We start from the raw sequence: 18,881 nt of genomic DNA on the forward strand, positions 1-18,881 counted from the left end.
GTGTTGATGGAATTTTGTTTTCCTTTGACTGTTAATATACTGATCAAACATATACATGCTGTACACTTATATACTAATGTGGGTATAGATTACAGACAGTCAATGATGAATGACATGGATATGTAGTTATCTTGTGTCACTGAATAATGCACAACCCAATATGAAGAAGGACAGCTCACAGGTTATGTGTTAAAGCTCACACTTCAATGAATTTCTGCACACTGCACGTGTCTAGCGACGTCTCTTTTCATGATCCCTCAGACATTTAATTGACGTGTTTGATGAGAATATGTGCAGTCTAAGAATAGGGGAAAAGGAGGGAAATAGACAGCTTGTGCATAAAAGTTCATTCAATGAAACATTTACTGAGGTTGATATAATTTTTTGAAAATATTCTCGATGTGTCTTGATTTGACACAAACACCACATTTTGTGACTCAGCTATTTCTTTGCCCTTTTGGTATCACTACTTTTTAAAAATCACCCAGATTCCTTTATTATTATCATGAAGCCGATGGGAGCCATGTGTATCCTTCAGGAGTGTTACTCCAGGTACTACTGCAGTCTAGAGGAGTATAATCACACAGACACTTCAGTTAAAACACCACTGTCTGAAAGTGAGACAAAATGTGAATTGGGCCAACAGAGGGTTACCATCAGTGTGTCAATCACTCCATTGACAAACTCTTCTAAAGCTTGTTTTATCTTTATTTTCCCCCCTTTTTCTGTCTTGACAGTGCCAGACAGTAGCAGGATGGTATGATGACTTCATTTTACTTATTTTATCTGTCATTCTTGATGTCTTCACTGAAAGAGCCACAGTTTATGTCAAGATTTATCCGTCTATAACTTTCCTTCAATCACAGAGTGTATAGTTGAAATGGAGCCCACAAACAGATAGTGAGGCGGCAGCTAGTTGCCGTGATACACAGTTAGTACACTGAGACAGTTCCAGGGCAGTAACAGACTCTGCCAGCCAGAGAGCAGGGCTGGAGCAAGACAGCCTGGTCTTTCTCTGTGGAAAAACGCAAAGGGCTTAATTAGCATTTTGAGTATCTATCCCAGGCCAAGTTAACTGTCACCTTTCAGCCTGGGTGAGGACCTAGAACCACCCTGTCTCAGCCCACTGAGTATCCCTGACAGATGGAGATGTCAGGCATAGAAAGACAACAGCAGTTTCAATTTATAAAATGTGTGTCATATGTTGTGGAAGCTGTATTTTAGGTTACAACCGATTCAGCTCAAAGAGCTCTGTTCCGTTGAACCTAGGTGCTTTTGAGCCGATCTAGATGAAGCATGAAGTTGGTAAGTGTAACATTAAGTCCAGGACAAGGCTAAGGCAGTCATGTAATACCTGTTTTTCTGGGGCATGTCACCCTCATCCGCTGGGTGTGCAGGTTTATTGGGATGAACTCCAGAGATTTCTGGGCTTTGCAGCAGCTTGGCTTGAATGACCGACCTGAAAAAACAGAGACACGAGTATGTAATTTTGTCATGAAACATAATTGTGTTGGCGAAGCGGTAAAAACATCCCTAATATAGCCTCCTGTTTTACAGAAAGCCCTTACCATCTGCTATAGCTATACTATGATCTTAATGTTCTTATGAAGAGAGGAACAAAGACACAGAAACAGATGAGCAAACTTTAGATAAGAAAATTGGATTGATGTTTAAATGTTCTCTTTGATTTTCCCATAAAAAGAAAACTTGTTTGCAACTGAATGACTTGAGATCTATTTAATGAAGAACGGAATGACAAAAGGGAGTACATAACACCAAATTAAAATCCATTGAAGTTAAAGGTTGTAGTAGCAGCTGTAGTGCAGATTCAATTACACAATTGTTTAGGTTGTTGAGATTTTCACAACTTAATTGGCAGAAAAATTGAGGTGAATGTATAAAATCCAATGATGATTTTCATTTGTCTCCAGTGAGTGGTTGCATAATGAGTACAAGCTTTCAGAATATACTTTAACAATCTAACAATCAAAGTTTCAAAGTAGTAAAACCCAATTTACCCAGACTTTTTCCTAAAGAAAGCAGAATTGAAAGATAAAATGTCACAAATTACACAAACACTATCTAAAACAGTATTGAATTGGGTTATGATTAAACTTATATTAAACACACAAGCCATTCCACTTTTAATGGTCCAGGCAAGATTATTTAACACACATCTACATACATATATATCAGACAGAGAATATATCAATTACAGATGAACAAGCATCTCAAAAATAGTTAATTTTCAATCAGCTGCTTATGACGTCCACTAATGTGCAGTATAATCCTTTAAGCACAGGATTTTATGCCCTTTGCCGCCACTGCTTTGCTCAGAACGTCCAATTAAAATTTTCTGCCAAATGATACTCTTTGTTTGTGGCTTATAGTTGAGCTCAAAATCACAATCTGACTCTCCATGTTGACTGCTCAAATCTCAAATATGTAAACAGGGTTGATGAGCCTTTTTGAGACGAAGCTCAGCTTCTAAGAACAATCAAGCAGCAGAGGAAATTTTAACAGTGTTGTAGACGTAATTCACTTAAAATGAAAGTCTTCAGAACAGGTACAGAAGACCAAAAACATGTCATATTACAAAGTTTCATCTACTTTGACATTGAAACTTTTAATTAAATCCTCTTTTAAAGACACAGGACTTTGAATTTCCTTTCTCCAAAACCAGTAAAAAAAGGTTTCATGTTTTCCAGCTTGTATGAAAGAGTTTTGTGGCTGTAGAAGTTATAGAGGATCATTGATGGAATGCATGTTGAACAATGTCAATGTAATTCATTAATCCCAATTGTAATGTAAAAACTACTGTAAATTATTGTAATTGAAGTGTGAGAATATGCAAGTAAGTGTGATTGAGGAGTGGCATCTGTTAACTTTCATTATAAGTGAACTCACTGTATTAGGCCTGTTTGTCATGTTAGCTAATAAAGCACTGCATAGACTTTCCCTATTACTGTTATGTTTCAGTGGGTTCTTTCATTCTTTCTTATTCCTACATCTACAAAATTTTATTTCATTGTTTTTCACATTATCTTTTGTGATAGTTAAATTTGGCAGTTCTGAGATCACAGCGATCATCTGACACAGACCATTATTTCCAGGGATTTGACATCTTACCCGTAAACTGTCTGACCTTAAACTGTCTGTTGATAAAGTTTACGTTTTTTTTCCACTGCTCTTCTGTCATCTCTCTGCCCACAAAGGCTGTGGCTTATCTTGGCTTACTGTAGAATCCACCCCAGGATTCTTTGATTTTTTTTTTTCAAGCAAACTGCTCTTACTAATGTGAAAAAAAAAATCATCATCATATTCCTTTGAACCAGAGGAGGTGATTTTTCCCCAGGAAAGACCTACCCAATACCCGGTGTTCAGAACAACTAAAGAACAAGAGCTTTTATGAGGAGAGTTAGGTTCACAACAATCAGCAATAGAGTAATATTCTAAAATGACCTTATTACCAGTGACTTATTGGCATTTATAAAAAGATATGAATTTTATATGCATGCTAGCTGTTGGGTACAATATATATTCTTATGTCAAATTCAATAATTAATAAATAACTTTTGTACATCACTTTGGGAAAAAGCATGTGCCAAAGACATAAATGTAAAGTAACAAACGTAACAATGCTTCCTCTGTAAACCTCTACAGTAAAGTCTTCATTTTGTAGACATTTATAGCACCACCAATCTGTAGTCCCGTCTAAACTGCTACGGTTTCTGAATATTATGACTGGAAATATTTTTATTCACAGCTCATATGTTACAGATTATTGAGTTACTGGACATATTTAATTTGTGCGTCTGAGTGGTAGTGCAGTATGGCAGGGAGGATCAAAGTGTGTTCCTTGTAGCTCATACCGTCTGTTCACTGCCGCATAATAACAAAAATGCAAAGTGAACCCTTCCACGCTTTCCTGCTTGTCTGTCTGACATGTGCCGAACTTAACTGAGCAATACACACTCTTTCCCCCGGAAAAAAAAACAGTATACATTAATCAGAGCTCCAGTATTACAGAAGGTCAATGTTAAAACCTGTTACCTGCCACACCATTTGGCAGGTTGGCCAAACATGAAAACAAATCCACCGTACCTCTATTACTGGATAAAATGCTGACATTTCTGACCCACTCAAGTTGAAATGTGTTACCTCAGAAATTGATAACACTTGACTCAGCTGGAGCTAACAGCGATATGCCTTATTATTTTCAAACACTGAGAATCAATTATGTCTTCTTACTATGGTGGTAACAGATTTGCTGGAACTTATCAAAGTGCAAATGTAAAGAGACGCCATTTCTAACCACTGAATATAAAATCTGCTGAGTAATTATAGCGAAGAACAACACATACTGTAGTATTGCACTGTATACAAAAATCCTTGTTTTTAAAGGCCCCATATTATAGAAATTGAGATTTCCATCTTTTTTCTTTTTTTTTTTACTATAAAGCAGGTCTAGGTTCTATATTAATACTGTGAAAGTATGAAAGCGCTCAGTCCACAAAGAAAAGAACACAGCCAGTATTCAGAAACAGCGCCTTAAAAAGAGCTGTCAGGGCTTCCATAATTTTGTGATGTCACAACTAAACAGTCACCGCCCTAAGTTATGACCACACCACAGGACACACCCGGACCCACCTTCCATAGTTTTTTGTTTGTTGTTGTTGAACACAACACCTAGCAGTCATTCCGTTGCAGAGCTAGTAAAAGCTAAAAGACAGAAAAACGTTGAGGAAGCTTGGACGTGCGTCACTCACAAAACAGTCAGCCAATAAGAAGACAGGCTCAGAGACTGACAAAAAACGCCCTGTTGTTGCTAAAGCTCCAGACAGAAGCCTGAGAGAGGAGATGTAAAACTGTATTCAGATGTTTTTTGGTACCTAAAACCACAAATATACATTCTTATGGACATCAACACACAAAAGTATAAAATATAAGACCTTTAATTTGTTTGGTTATGATGTACTACTGTGTGTAACTTTGTATTGTGCGTTTTGTCTAGTTTGTCTAGTTTGTTTAAATAAATAAACGAGCTCCTCGTGTAGACATGTGCAGTCTAGCAAACTAAATGCACCCAGTAATAGGTACGGAAAAACATTAGGACCTTCAATAATTCATACACTACCAATACATTTTGGCTACGAGCATATCTGATGTCTACTAGATGTCGACAAGTTCACTGCCAAGGCCAAGACATACATACTGTGAGAGGTCCCGAGGGTCAAGGGATGCAACAATTTGCTCAACAAGAAAAGGAGTCTACAGCTATGCTTGCAGCCCTGTGAAGCTATACTTAGGCACAGTGCTGCTTTGAGTTAAATGCTAATATCATTACCCTGACATGCTCACAGTGACAATGCCAACATGCTGATGTTTAGCAGGCAAATAAAAACTCTTGGCCTATATACCGTTTTGGTACATTTCTTCACCAAGTTAGAAGTAAACCGGTCTCCTCAGTGTACCTCAACACATTTCTGTGCTGGGAGCTGTTTCCAAAGGCTAATATTCCAGTCAGTGGCTAAAGCTGCCACCCCTGCTCAATGGGTTCCCACTGTCGGATGTAGAGCGCTGGGGACAGGGCTAATCGAGCTAGTGACCGTTGTAGGTTAGATGAATTAGCCATATCAGATCTCCATCTGTCTGCCCAGGTGGGCTGGCTATGTGACAGCAGGGTTTCATGCCAGCAGTTCTGACCAACATCTGGTCAGTATCTCTTCTTTTAATCTTTTCTGCCGTTTCTCTGCCCTAAGCCCACTTTTCAGTAAAACCAATATCATACCAACACCAATACCACCACTGGAAAAACTGAGGCTTTTAAGTGTCAGGTATCTAAGATCAATGTAGGTCTATTTAAGCATGCTAAGGATTTCACCTTCATGATCCTGTGGTGCTGAGAGCACAGCAGGCTTTTTAAATCAATCCACAGTTAGATATGTTGTAGACACAGAGGAGGAGTGGACACGTGCTGTGTGAATGGTGGAATCAGTCAGAGAAGTGTGAATATTAGACAAGTCAGGCATGTCTTACAGTACAATTTTTCTGTCTATTTTTTCTATTAATACAGATTCATTTCTATTGTTTTTTTTTTTTAAATAGTTTTATTTTTAATGCCACTTCTTTATTATTACAATTTTGAATGTTAACTGCATAACTTGAAAAATAGCAAATGTCTGCATTTCACAGCGAAACATCTTTACCTGGAGGCACAACTGCAGAGACGACTGTTCTAATACAGATATTACAGAGAGAAAGTAAGATATGAGCTATCGCGTCCATCTGTCTGCTATCTGTACAATAACTAGCTTTACTGCAGTCCCACAGATATATGACACTACCTTAATCTACAATATGTAGCTCTGGGCCTTAAACTGAAGTCATGCCATGAGTGGAGTGTAGGAGTAACTGACAGATTTGTGCAGAGAAGTGTTCGCAGTACCGGAGGTCCAAAAAACGCCCTGCTGACGGGATTATGTATGTGCCTTTAATTTGCCCGCTCGTAAACAATGGATGTAGGGATGACTAATTTATGAATGGAGTACAGTTATTAGAGCATCTAAAGTATTTGCTGAGGTCAGCTCATCATTAAAAATGGATATGCTGAACCTGAACACAGGGACTCTTCCTCAACCTCCCAGAGGAGAGCTGCTGCTTCTTCTTCCTCTTCTTATTCTACCACCTGCAGTTTCTCTAACTTTCTGTTTTTGTTTTCTTTCTTACAAATTACAATTAAATTAAAAGTGCACAGATTGCCAATTATTCTTTGTGCATTAAAATCCTCCTGACTCAGGACTGACCTTAAATTGTATGTGCATTATAGTCAGCTTCTAATTAATATGAATGTACAAATAACCCTTTTTAAGGGTAGCAACCCCTCAGAGCCATGTAAAAACCTGCAGGACCCAACTATTTTTAAAACATCATTATAAATGTAGAAAATACTAACTCTATACTATGGGAGCATTTTATATTCTGCATCTTATTAATTTTGTTTTGCTTTTTAAAGACCTAGACATTGCTATAAAATGTGACAGAAGTTTCTGTGTATAAGCTTAAAATACCCCGACATTTAGCTCTTACATATAAATATGTTGAAAGTATGAGAAACTGATACATCCCCTTCTTCATTTGTATGTATGTACAATTAATAGAACAGTGAGGCCAATCTTCATATTTGTCACAATTTATTTCATTTTGGTAATTATCTCTTCATTTCTTGTTTCCTCCATCTCTGCTCATCCACTGGTCTTCACGCTCAGCCTCCACCACACTCTCTTTTTGTCTCTACTCGCACCTTTTGAATCATATCAGTTATCAATAATTAATCTGCAGCAGTTTGCCCACCCTACTTGTGTTTTCATTTCTGTTATCCTGTTAAGTTAATGCAGGACTGGATTAGAGTGGTGAGTTGGGCGAGGGCTCCTCCATGTATTGAAACATCTGGGCCACACAAGGGACTTGTCAGAAACCATAATGACCAACGCCACATTATCCATTCCCCTCGCCCTCAACCCCCTCCCTCAGAGCCCAGGCAGGCAGTGGAGAGGCTTAACTACCCTCATCTCTTATCAGCTGGGCAAAGCAAAAAAGCAACAGAGACAAATATCTCATTATGGTGATGAGAGTAAATCGAGAGCCATAATGTTTCTATGTCCAGAGCTAGCTACGCTATGCATAGGAAGAGATTATGGAGAAAAGGGAAAGGAATGAAACAGGACAAATCCAGAGAGATTGATCAGTCTATGAACTTTTAAATGTCTATCTGCTTTTGCTGTTAAGTTTTTCATTAGAAATAATTTAATGAGTTTGGTTGAGGACAGAGACACATAATGTATTACGCACACCTAACAGCTGTTGTTTTGTACAATAAAATTAGTCTATGTCAACGCCAAGTACACTGTTTGTATGTAGTATGAGTTTTCACCCTGTTCTTAAAACTAAACACAACAAATACATCACCTACATATTTCCAAATGCATTTTAAACACCCCATCATCACTGGTTTAGTATGGCATTATCACATGTTCAGTGTTTCCTTGTTGAATGTCAAATGAGAAACAGCCTAATTACTTTCCCTGTTCACATTAAAGCTAACTGCATGGATTAATTTTTATTATGTAAAACATTTGCAAAAAGTGTGCAAAAATATTTGCATACTAAGTAGAACACTGAGTATTTGTAAATGAGATGCAAGACTTGTGTTTTTGTGTGCACATGGCAGAGATTTGTACCAGTTTTTATGTGCACTGCAAACACTTACTTTAACAAAACACAAAGAAAAACATGGGCACATACATTTCTATTGCCCCTGATGAAACCTGTGTTGCTATGGAAACTCTTTGACAGCAAGTAGATACACAAAACAACCTCTCACTAAGCTTTCCATTGACATAAATCACCCAGATTCCATCCTTCAAGTCAAAGTGTCCTCTCTTTCTCTACTTAACCTGAGAGCTTTGGGTCTGCTGCAGTGTTTTCAGCTTGACCGGGTTATAACAGAACCAACATGGGCACAGGTCAAGCCAGATTACAGACATTATATACCTCACTCCTTTGATTTCTCTCGTCTCCATTTTCAGGGACCACACGTTGCAATAAGAGACTACTCTCACCTCCTACAACAAAATTTTTTATTTACTACTTTAGACAATAATTGATCGGTTGATAAGATATGCAGTGCCATCTGCAAACCATGGCCAGTCGCTCTACCTGAACTTTTTCAAAGTACAGCTGTATGCACAATGTTGCATTTCAATCCTTTGGGGAAAATTGATTTTAAAAAAAGTATTTCTGTAAATCCAAGGACAAACCATGATAAGATCGATTAGAAGATGATTTACATCTACCGGACCAGAAAACAGACATGGCTCATGATATGAAATGGCACGGAATCACTGATCAACAGACATTCAAGAAAGCGACTTAACCAAGGACATCTTGGAAATATTTCATAACCAAGTGTGTTTTCATAACACCTTTGTATGCGTATGAATGAAGGTATGTGTGGACAGAGGTATAAATGCAAAATTTAGTGGGTGCTGTCATACCAGTAATCTTGTCCAGCTCAGCCAAGGTCTCCTGGTAGGAACTGATGATTCCTCCATATCGTGTCATCACCTCCTTCCTTAAGTTGTCCCAGTGAGGTGAAAGCTCCCCCAGCTCCCTCAGATCCTGCACCCTACAGATAAGCACAGAATCATAAAGACCTTTGTGGTTTTCATAGAAACGAAACAGATAATTATAGTATATATATTGTTCCTTCGTAGCTTCTGTGTTTATCATAGTTCATTAAAAAACAAACATTAGACATAATTCAATCTAATTTAAAGGAGAAAAAGCACGGGGTAATATTGTAATGCTCTATCGACATCTCTGCTGCTTCCCAAACTCCTTTCAAATTATCTACATTTTTCAGTTAGGGTACAAAAATGATTAACAATCCTGGCAAAACACAGACACAAGCTTGCACAAAACTGAACCAGACACACATGCACACACAGTAACGTCCCAAAGCACCCTGTGCTGAGCCAGATAAACACATTTCTGAACCTCAGGCTAGTAACTGGTGCCCACTTATCCACTCTGCCCTATCAAATTACTCCTCTTCTCCTACCATTCTTTTACCATTACTTATATAACAAACCCGTCTGGTCTTCTCTGGTGTCACTAGAGTGATTGGTTGCCTGTCTTTCATGTAGTTGTGCTTGCAACCTAAGGCAAAAAATCTTTACTTCTTTAGGATATAAAGAGTGGTCAAGCATGAGTGTGTGCATGTGTGTCAGTGTTTGCTACTGGGAGGTGTACAGCCTTATTCATTGGCTCATCATTTGCATCTGAAAAGCGACATCAGATGGACAGATATCATTCAGAAACCAGTCCTCCAGCAGCCATTGAAAAGTAAATTGCAGGGATGTTATAGACATTTTAGGTTCAGGAAAACAAATACATGGTCATATGCATTACTTTCATGATAACAAGGCCAATTTTCAGTGATTAAACCTCATGCATTTTGTATACCGTATGTCTTTAAATGAAAGGCTGCATGTATAAATGCTCGTTGGTTCGACGTATTGTTAAGACCAGGCATAATTGCTTGAATGCATAATGTAGTAGTTATGTCTTTGTTGTAGTTCAACAACTACAACAACGCATTAGGCACTGATAGCCTCTCCAGACTATTTCCTGGCTTCCTCCAGGTAAGAAAGTTATTTTTAGATTACTTTGAAGTATTTCAATACACAGCAGAAGGCAATGGAAATTATGCCAGAGAGAGAGAGAGAAAGAGAGAGAGAGAGAGAGAGAGAGAGAGAGAGAGAGAGAGAGAGAGAGAGAGAGAGATCTACAATGTTTAAAGCCTCCGTTCACACAAATTACAAAAGGCAAAGCAAAAAACAAACAAAGAAACATGCATCTCTACTGGTATCGAGCCACAACAGTTTTAATGGGAACTATTAATTTGTCAGAAAGTAGATCCAATGAATACTGTTAACAGTGTTAACAGCGAGGTGATATATCCCGAGTAATACAGACATTTTTTAATTGTAAGTAGCAGTAATGCAGCACAGCCAGGCCGAAGTAGGTTTACGGTCATTCAGGAACAGTGGTCTCCATTACATAGTTTGTCCATCAGAGATCACTGACAAGCTGATTTTTTTTAAAACCACTTAAAATGTCCTGCTTAGTATGTAACTGTAAGGGATCCATATCAAGAATGTCTGGTTATGTTATCTGTTAATGTTGAAAAAAATTACAATTGGCAAATATATTGTTATCTGATTGAACTCCTAAATATCATGTCAGTATCCAGCATTGGTTGGTCTATAGTGACCACCACAGACACATTTTATACTCATCATTAGCTCACCACATACATATATACAGCAAACATTTTTCAAATGACATAAGAAGATGCAGATTTCTAGCATGGCTAAAAAACTAAGCTGGCAGTAGAATAAATGGTAGATCACATATGAGAAATTTTACTCCTTTCTTGTCTCTTTCTATTTCTGAACAAACCTGCATCTGGAAACAACCTCTAGGCATAGAGCCACCACATGCTGGGCGACTCTGCCAACACACTCTGCAGGTGGTTGTAAGTAAGTTTTGCTTATGGCATAAGAAGACAGACGGGAGGCTTGCACACAGAAGTATATTCCATGAGCAAAGGAAGCTTGTGCTGTTTCGACTGTCATTATTTTTATTTTTGGCCTATAATTAGTGCTTGAAACCATTCTTAATAATAAAAGGGACCAGTGATGAATATACATGTTTAGGTTTTATGTGCAATAGTCCCTGAGATGAAATTAGCATTTTTCTGAATGACAGGGGCTTAAAACCCTTGTTTTTGAAAATGAAAAAAATCGAGCTTTAGTTTGTTAAAAGAAAAAAAAAAACTAAGAAGATAAAAAATTATCACTGCTCTTCCATTGATGTATGCTAATAGAAGCCTGGGGCTGAACAAGATAATGATATTGGACCCTTGGGGTGTCAAGATGACAGCATTGAGGTAGATTTCCCAGTTAGTGAGGTCTGAGTAGGGCCACTCCACATTTCTCCCAGGTTTCAATCAAATGTATTGTTTCCAGCTCACCCACTTAGGTGGAAGTGGTTCCTAATACCATAAATGGGCCATTTTAACCAATCAGAGGGGCAATGTTCTCTGATTTTCAGGTTTATATAGCAAATGTTACATGGTACTAGATTGGCACAATGGTCTTTAACAGATTGCAGCCATTCACAATAATCTATACCTCTCAGCCACTGCTATTTGTTCACCCCAGTGTCAAACTGCAGTATGTGTCTCTGATCTGTTATTGTGTACCGGGAAGTCTGGAGTGGAGGTCAGGGTGGATGATCCTGCTGTAAATAATAGAGAACGGATAAAAGAATAGATAAACATATCTGCTTGCTAAATGAGGGTGATAAGGCAGTGGGATGGTGGATATAGAGATATAGTATCACCTCTTTAATCAGAGCGCTATTGTCTGAGAAGAGTAAAGGTGTGATTGAGGAATAGTGTGATAAGAATATGGATAGGCTGATTAAGTATATGCATGTAAAAAAGGGTCACAATGTCACTCAGGTCTTTTGGTATTGCATCTAACAGCAGGCATTTGAAAAAAAGTGCTCCAATCAACAGTTTATGCATAAAAGGTATCTAGGAGGTTTTTAAGGTGTTTGAACTGAGAAAAGGAACTAGAAATATAATATTATAAAATCGGATCAAATTATTTTTACAAGACTTAAATTACTTAACCTGTTTTATTAATGTGAGGATGCTCTAATTGTTATAAATCAACTGGATAGTCCAAGTGCGGTTTGATTTCATATTCTGAAACATTCCCCTCCAGGCATGTTTAATAAATATAAATGTTTATTTGCCTACAAAATTCTTAAAATTACACCTATTTCTTCTCCCTTATTGAAAAATCTAAAATCTATGAATATGGAAATATCATTCATTTCAAAAGTTTAATCACTGGACACAAGGGGTCTCCTACTTCACTGAAAAGTTCATTGTCAGTGTTTGTTTACTGAAGGCATCAAGTTTCCACATTTTATATTGTAGTAAAACATTTTTGAGTGAAGGGGGTCTTTAAATTATTGTTTACATTATATATATATTTAAGACACTGAAGTGAGAATTTATCCAATTTTCTAGGGTTACTGCCATCTGTTGTTTGTGTTGTTCATGATTATTACTAATAAGAGATAATAATTACACAAAGAGAATTACCTTTACCTTATTATAAGATGTGTTATTAAACACAGGTTTGTTGTCATTTACTGAACACTTAATCATCACAATATAACACCAAGTCAGTTAAACTTTAGGGATATCAATCTGTCCATTTAGGAAGCACAAGCAATTGTGAATCAATTTCACCTGCTTTTGGTGCAAATGAAAGGGACCACAGGTGCAATGGAGAGGTAAAAGCAAGACAAGCCCCAAAAAGGGAATGGTTTTGCATGTGGTGGTAACAGACAATTGCTCTCTCCTGATCCTTACTGACTGATTCTTTTCTAGTTTTGTGTTTTGCTAGTGTCCTTGTCACTACTGGCAGCATGAGGCGGTACCTGCAGCCCAGTCAGGTTGCACAGGTAGTCCACCTTCTCCAGGATGGCACATCCATACATGTGGTCGCAAGAAGGTTTGCTGTGTCTCCCAGCACAGTCTCAAGAGCATGGAGGAGATACAAGGAGACCGGCCGTTACATGAGGAGAGCTGGACAGGGCCGTAGAAGGGCATCAACCCCCAATCCTTTGTGCGAGGAGGAACAGGAGGAGCACTGCCAGAGCCCTACAAAATAACCCTAACCTCATCAGGAGCATGCCAAGACGTTGTTGGGAGTGCATACAGGCATGCGGCCGCTATACACACTGCTGAGTCACTTTATGAGTTGCCGTAATGAATTTCGGATGAAAGTTGGATCAGCCTGTGAATTTTTTCTTTGATTTTCCATGCGATTGTGAATCCAGGCCTCAATGGGTTGATGATTTTGGTTTCCATTGGCTGTTGTTACGTCATTTTGTTCTCAACAAATTATACAATGTACATCAGTAAAGATTTTCAACTTGAATATTTCGTTCATCAAGATCCAATGTGTGATTTAAGTGTTCCCTTCATTTTTTTCAGCAGTGTATATTCTTCAGGCTAAAAGAAAATTCATCCCGAAGTAATGAAGCATTTGGAATAAAGCAGTAGAATATGTAGCTGAATATTTTCTAAAAAAAGGTTGCATTTTGCTTGTTCCATTTACATAGACAAAGAGATGAGAAATAAGTAGAGATTAGATAAGATTTTAAGCTACAGAAATAGAAAACAAAAGAATGGAAAACGGTATCTATAGTACATGAGGAGGAAGAAGAGAAGGGATAAGAAGAAGGGAGAGAAGAAAAAATCTACAATACAATACTTACTGGGATTTGCTTTAAAGGACATACAGAAGCTGACACAGTTCAGTCACTTATCTTGACCAAAACATGATGCAGACGATGAACAAAGTAGAATGATGTGCTAACATTTACTTGGACAGATGACTGGGATAACAGAATACGTTTCCCAAAGAGCAAAGACGAGTCATGTGGGCACCTTTATTTCACGGTGCGTTATAGTGCCTCTTCAGTTTAATCACAGAGAGCTTTGTGTGCAGGGTCAATAAAATCTGCGTGAGAGGACTGAAAAGCAAAGCTTTCTTTCACAAGATGCAGCTCCTTCCAACAAGCACAGTCATTACTATGATCTTGGATGTTCACAACAATTAGCCTGTGAATAGTGAAGCCTGATGTTAATATGTCACCTATATGATCTTGATACACAATCACAGCATTTGTTTATTATGAGGAAAAGAAGGGGCCATGATTTTTTACCATTAATGAGAAACTAGACAGCTGTTAATGGAAGGGGTTTAATCAACACCCACACACTGAGACTTTACTACACATGCATTCATCTTTACAGACACACAGACACACACGAGGAGCAGCAGCATCATGACTGGAGGAACGAGGGGGAAAAAATCTGCCACCTCTGTGTCCGCTGAGTTAGATTAAGAACGTGACTGTAGACATCAAAGTGAACAAACAGAAGGAAGAAAACATCCAAGATTATCATCGAGTGGTACAGCAAACTAAGCCACCCACGATCCGCCGCTGCACTCACAACTTTGCAGCACTAACTGAATCATTAAAAAACACTGAGGTAGAACCAGTGTGAATCTGGCTGACAGAACTGGCTAAATGGAGAGGCACCGTGGAGAAAGACAACATTTAAAGAGGATTATAGGGAGAGGTGCTTAAGCGACCAAGCTGGAGATACGGTACACATGCTTGTTAATAAACAAACATTGTATAAGGTAGTCATGGTTTGGAGCCTGCTGAGTGCTCATGAGCTGCATTATACAGATAAGACATTTAATAAATATTCTATAATTGTCTTCCAAATTTAGCTGTGATTTAAATCATCAGTTTGCAGAGCTGATCATCTTCTATTTAAACAGAAAGAAGGGTTGGAGATACTGAGAGAGGACATGTGACCGAGAATGCAAACGAATTCCGGTACATCTGTTTGACTGGTAAACTGATAACAGAGCTTGTCTAGTCAATCGGTCAATAATGGCTCTGTGATTGTTTCTACGTGAATGTGTGTGATGGGGAGTGTGAGTGCAGTTGTGTGTATGGTTCTGCGTATGTGAATGTGTCCTTGAACTCTGTGCAATTCTTTAGGTGCACACAATGATTACAAATCAAAGTCTCCTCCCACTACTCATCAAAATCTCTGATTGCACCTTTATTTTTTGTGAGAGAAGAAATCATCTAAGGGTACGTGTGTGTGTGTGTGTGTGTGTGTGTGTGTGTGTGTGGATGCGTTTGTGTGTTATGCATGAGAGGGGGTTGCCAGGGACAACAGGCCAGTTGAGAAATGATCTGTCTTGACAAACATTAGTCGAGCCTGAGGGAAGGGACTCTTTGATCTACTTACGGGTGCACACTTGGAGACTGGTGAAACACCACCACCCTCTGTCCTTGTCTTAACCTGTCCTCATTCTCACACTGGCCTGGACTTTAATTGCAGTTATATTTCTGATTTCCATAAAGTTCCACATTTACTCGAAAGAGAATTTTTGATGAGTTATAATGCAAAACAGGAAAATGATCACTTTTTTTTTTAGCATTTTCTTGACAGTGGATCAGTTTCAAATGCTGTAGTGAAAAATGAAACTATGCACAGCATGAAGTCAGACAGTAGTTACTCATGATATGAAGAAAAAAGGCCAATTCTGAACAACTTATCTATCAAAACAGAGTGAGTTTGTCTGGATGTACTCTAAGCAGAGAACCCAGCTGATCCTTTGCTCTATTTCAGATAAAATATCTCCTTCCACGCTGACAGAGTGTTTGCTGCCCCCTGAATTTACCTGTGGTACTAACCCACACTTGCTGTTATTACCAGTTACCGCCGACAGCACTATGTTCAACGATTCATGAGAGGACTGGGAGATGGTGTGCATGTGTGTTTGAAAGAGACAATGTTTGTCGTTTTCTGGATGCATGGGCATTGAAGCCTCTTTTGAAGTGTTAAGCGGATGTGAATAATTAACTCTCCAAATATAGGTGGAACTTTTGAATAATCCTTTACATCGGTGAATTGGGTTGGTAAAGGCAGTCTAGAAGTTACATATGCATACTGTACACATAATGAGGTAACACCAGGTTGGAGTTTTACTTTGAACTTTTGACTGGTGTCCATTGGTTGATGCCTGCACAAACAGGAAATAAGCTATGTGATGCAATGAGATCTCTGGCAGTGACATCTTTTGATCAGGCTTACCTTCTCATGTCCTCCTGAATGTACAGTGAGAGCAGCTGTTTGGGGATGCTGAAGGACAAAGTGCACTCCTCCATTTGTTCCCGTACAAGCATCCACTTGCTGTCCACTGTCTGAAATCTGTACACCTTGCATACTGGGTTCTTGAATACTAAGCGAGGGAGACAAAGGCAGGGAAGAAAGGTATAGTGAACAACCTGACACAGCAAAAAAAGCATCATGTTCTCTAACTTTTTTCTATTTCACAAAGGGAAAACTGAGGATCTAAAGCAGCTTTGACAGCTGGCAACCTCAAGGACGCCACAGACAGAGACTCTTCAAAAAAAGTCACATGAGGTATGAAGCACAAATTAAATTCTATAATCAATAACTGTGTCTGCCATAGATAAGGTGTTTCTCATCTTCGAAGGCCTTCTCTCTCTCTTTCAACTTCAGTGGCAACACAGCACACTAGAATAGAGACTGAAATACAGAAACCTAGTCCTGTTAATCTTTGCCTTATTATTTCCACCATTTGCATTTTAATTGCTTGTTTATTGTGCAACAGTGGGGCACAGACAGTTGAATCATTCTGAAACTTTGCTTGCTAACCCCACCACCAAACTCTTCCATTAGAACGATTCAAATTCAGCCCCATCTTCTTCATTTTTGTAGAGAGTTGCTAATAGCAGCAATCGAAGGCTGGAAACGAAAAACAGCTCTAATGCTCTTATCTGCATGCTGGCAGCAGAGGGCAAGAAAGCTGTGTGCCTTGAACAGTGTTTATTACTCCTTTTCGTTTCCAGGGCTGCAGTCAGAAAGTCACTCAATAAGCCGGAGCTGAAGTACCCCAGGTGAAACATTGACAATCTCGCTCTAGGCAGTCAAACACGCATGGCACCAATGAAATGTTTTTGCTTGAATTCAAAAGTGGGAGCCGCACTTCTGCTCCTACTGACAGTACAGTGAATGCTGCCGCTTCCAAACACTTTATACTGTAACATACCCCGGTGTGGCCCCAGATTGTCCTTTTTTCAAAGTCATCTGTCCAAGCATCCAAGTCATTAATCCTGGTGGTGCTACGTCATTTGTCCTTGAGTGTTAAAGTTCAGCGATGCCCTTCGATGCAGATGGGTTCAAGAAAAAGCACTACAGTGGAAGTTCTTATGTGGTAAGAGGAAATTAATCTAGGACGCAATATCAAAGTATGATGGCTGGTTGGTTTTAACAACTGTAACTGTGTTTCAATAAAAACTTGTTTCACAGTGAATTTTGGGCAAACACTTGAAATGAAAAGAATAAATTGGTTTATAGAATGTAAAAGAATGTTCCAAGACAATGTCAATGATAATGAAGTGTCTTCTATTGATTTGTGCAAATTTTCCAGTTTTCCTGGTTTCATTGCATATTTTTTGTTATCATCAACAAATGTGAGGAAAGGACAAAATCTAACAATGAACTGATTCTACTAACAAGAGTTGCATGTGTATCCTAAGCCAGATATAGGTAATTCCTCTGTGTCATAGACCTTCACTGTTATCCAAAAACTAATAAAAGACACATTATTGCCCTGGGTGAGACTGATGCAAACATCCTTTATAACCATGAACATTACAGCTGCACAGTTTATTTGACTCAACTGTTTTGGTGCAGGAGGGTATGTATATTTATCTGTGGCTGAAAATGGTCCCTAACAAATACACTGTTTACTCCTGTTTGAGTGATGTTTGCTGAAAACTACAGTGCTCAGCTCTTTTTGGAAACTACTTAGCCATTTAAAAAAATTAAACTGTGATCCATTTGAAGAATTTCCATCCTTGGTAGGAACAAATGGGTTTTTAGCTAAGTGCCGCAGTCGGGAAGTAAGAAAGTTTTGAGAAATGGATGAATGGATTGATGGCTTTGGTCATTTTATGGGATTTTGCAGTAAAAAAAAATATTAGAACAATGCCATGCCTATATTTTGAAGGTGAAATCTGTGCACTTGGCAAGATTTAAATGGACAACCTAATAGTGAAACAGACTAACCATGATGATCACCAGAGGAATGAAGCTACAAAGGCTGTATTTTTCTATCGTTGTTTATCACATCATTCTATTTACTAACAAAACGGAATACATTTTTTGAAGCAACAGTACTTTCATATGGTTCATTGAAATGTTGGCTAATTTAAGCTCAGTTTGTTTCCTTACTTTGTTACGTCATCATTTCTGTTATTCATACAGACAATAGAGATCCTCTAAAGGACAATAGCTGTGAGCCAAATAAGTTGCAGCCAGGCTTATTATCGATGCTGAAGCTGATGTAGAAATGAATGATGATTAAGGTTAAGACTGACCCTAGAATGGCCACAAATAAGATTCAAATTGCATCTAAATGAAATGGGACATTTAGACTTTGCCGGCATGGGGATTAGAGTGAAGTGAAGTGAAATGGAAGACAAAAATAAATGGGGAGCAAGTGACACATGGAGAGAAGGGAGGGATGGCACAACCCTAATCGGAAGAGCGACAGTTGCTGCCTTCCACCTCCGTCAGAGAAGCGGATTAACCCCTGAACCCCCCC

The 18,881-nt window shown here is 38.6% G+C and overlaps 1 protein-coding gene across 6 annotated transcripts in view; it reads right to left on the minus strand.

Annotated features, from left to right (window-relative positions):
• inpp4b (inositol polyphosphate-4-phosphatase type II B) overlaps positions 1 to 18,881 on the minus strand; it is a 134,100-nt gene that overhangs the window by 40,359 nt on the left and 74,860 nt on the right. For all 6 annotated transcript variants that reach the window (XM_023404209.2, XM_023404208.2, XM_023404210.2 and 3 more), the window contains 3 exons: positions 16,340 to 16,487; positions 9,057 to 9,187; positions 1,355 to 1,459 (listed from right to left, as the gene is read on the minus strand). In XM_023404209.2, the coding sequence (XP_023259977.1) occupies positions 1,355 to 1,459; positions 9,057 to 9,187; positions 16,340 to 16,487 (384 nt within the window). The remainder of the gene's footprint in view (positions 1 to 1,354; positions 1,460 to 9,056; positions 9,188 to 16,339; positions 16,488 to 18,881) is intronic.

The sequence above is a fragment of the Seriola lalandi genome, unplaced genomic scaffold (genome assembly GCF_002814215.2).
Source record: "Seriola lalandi dorsalis isolate HSWRI2012SDOR001 ecotype SW California unplaced genomic scaffold, Sedor1 jcf7180002054234, whole genome shotgun sequence".
NCBI classification, from domain to species: Eukaryota; Metazoa; Chordata; class Actinopteri; order Carangiformes; family Carangidae; genus Seriola; species Seriola lalandi.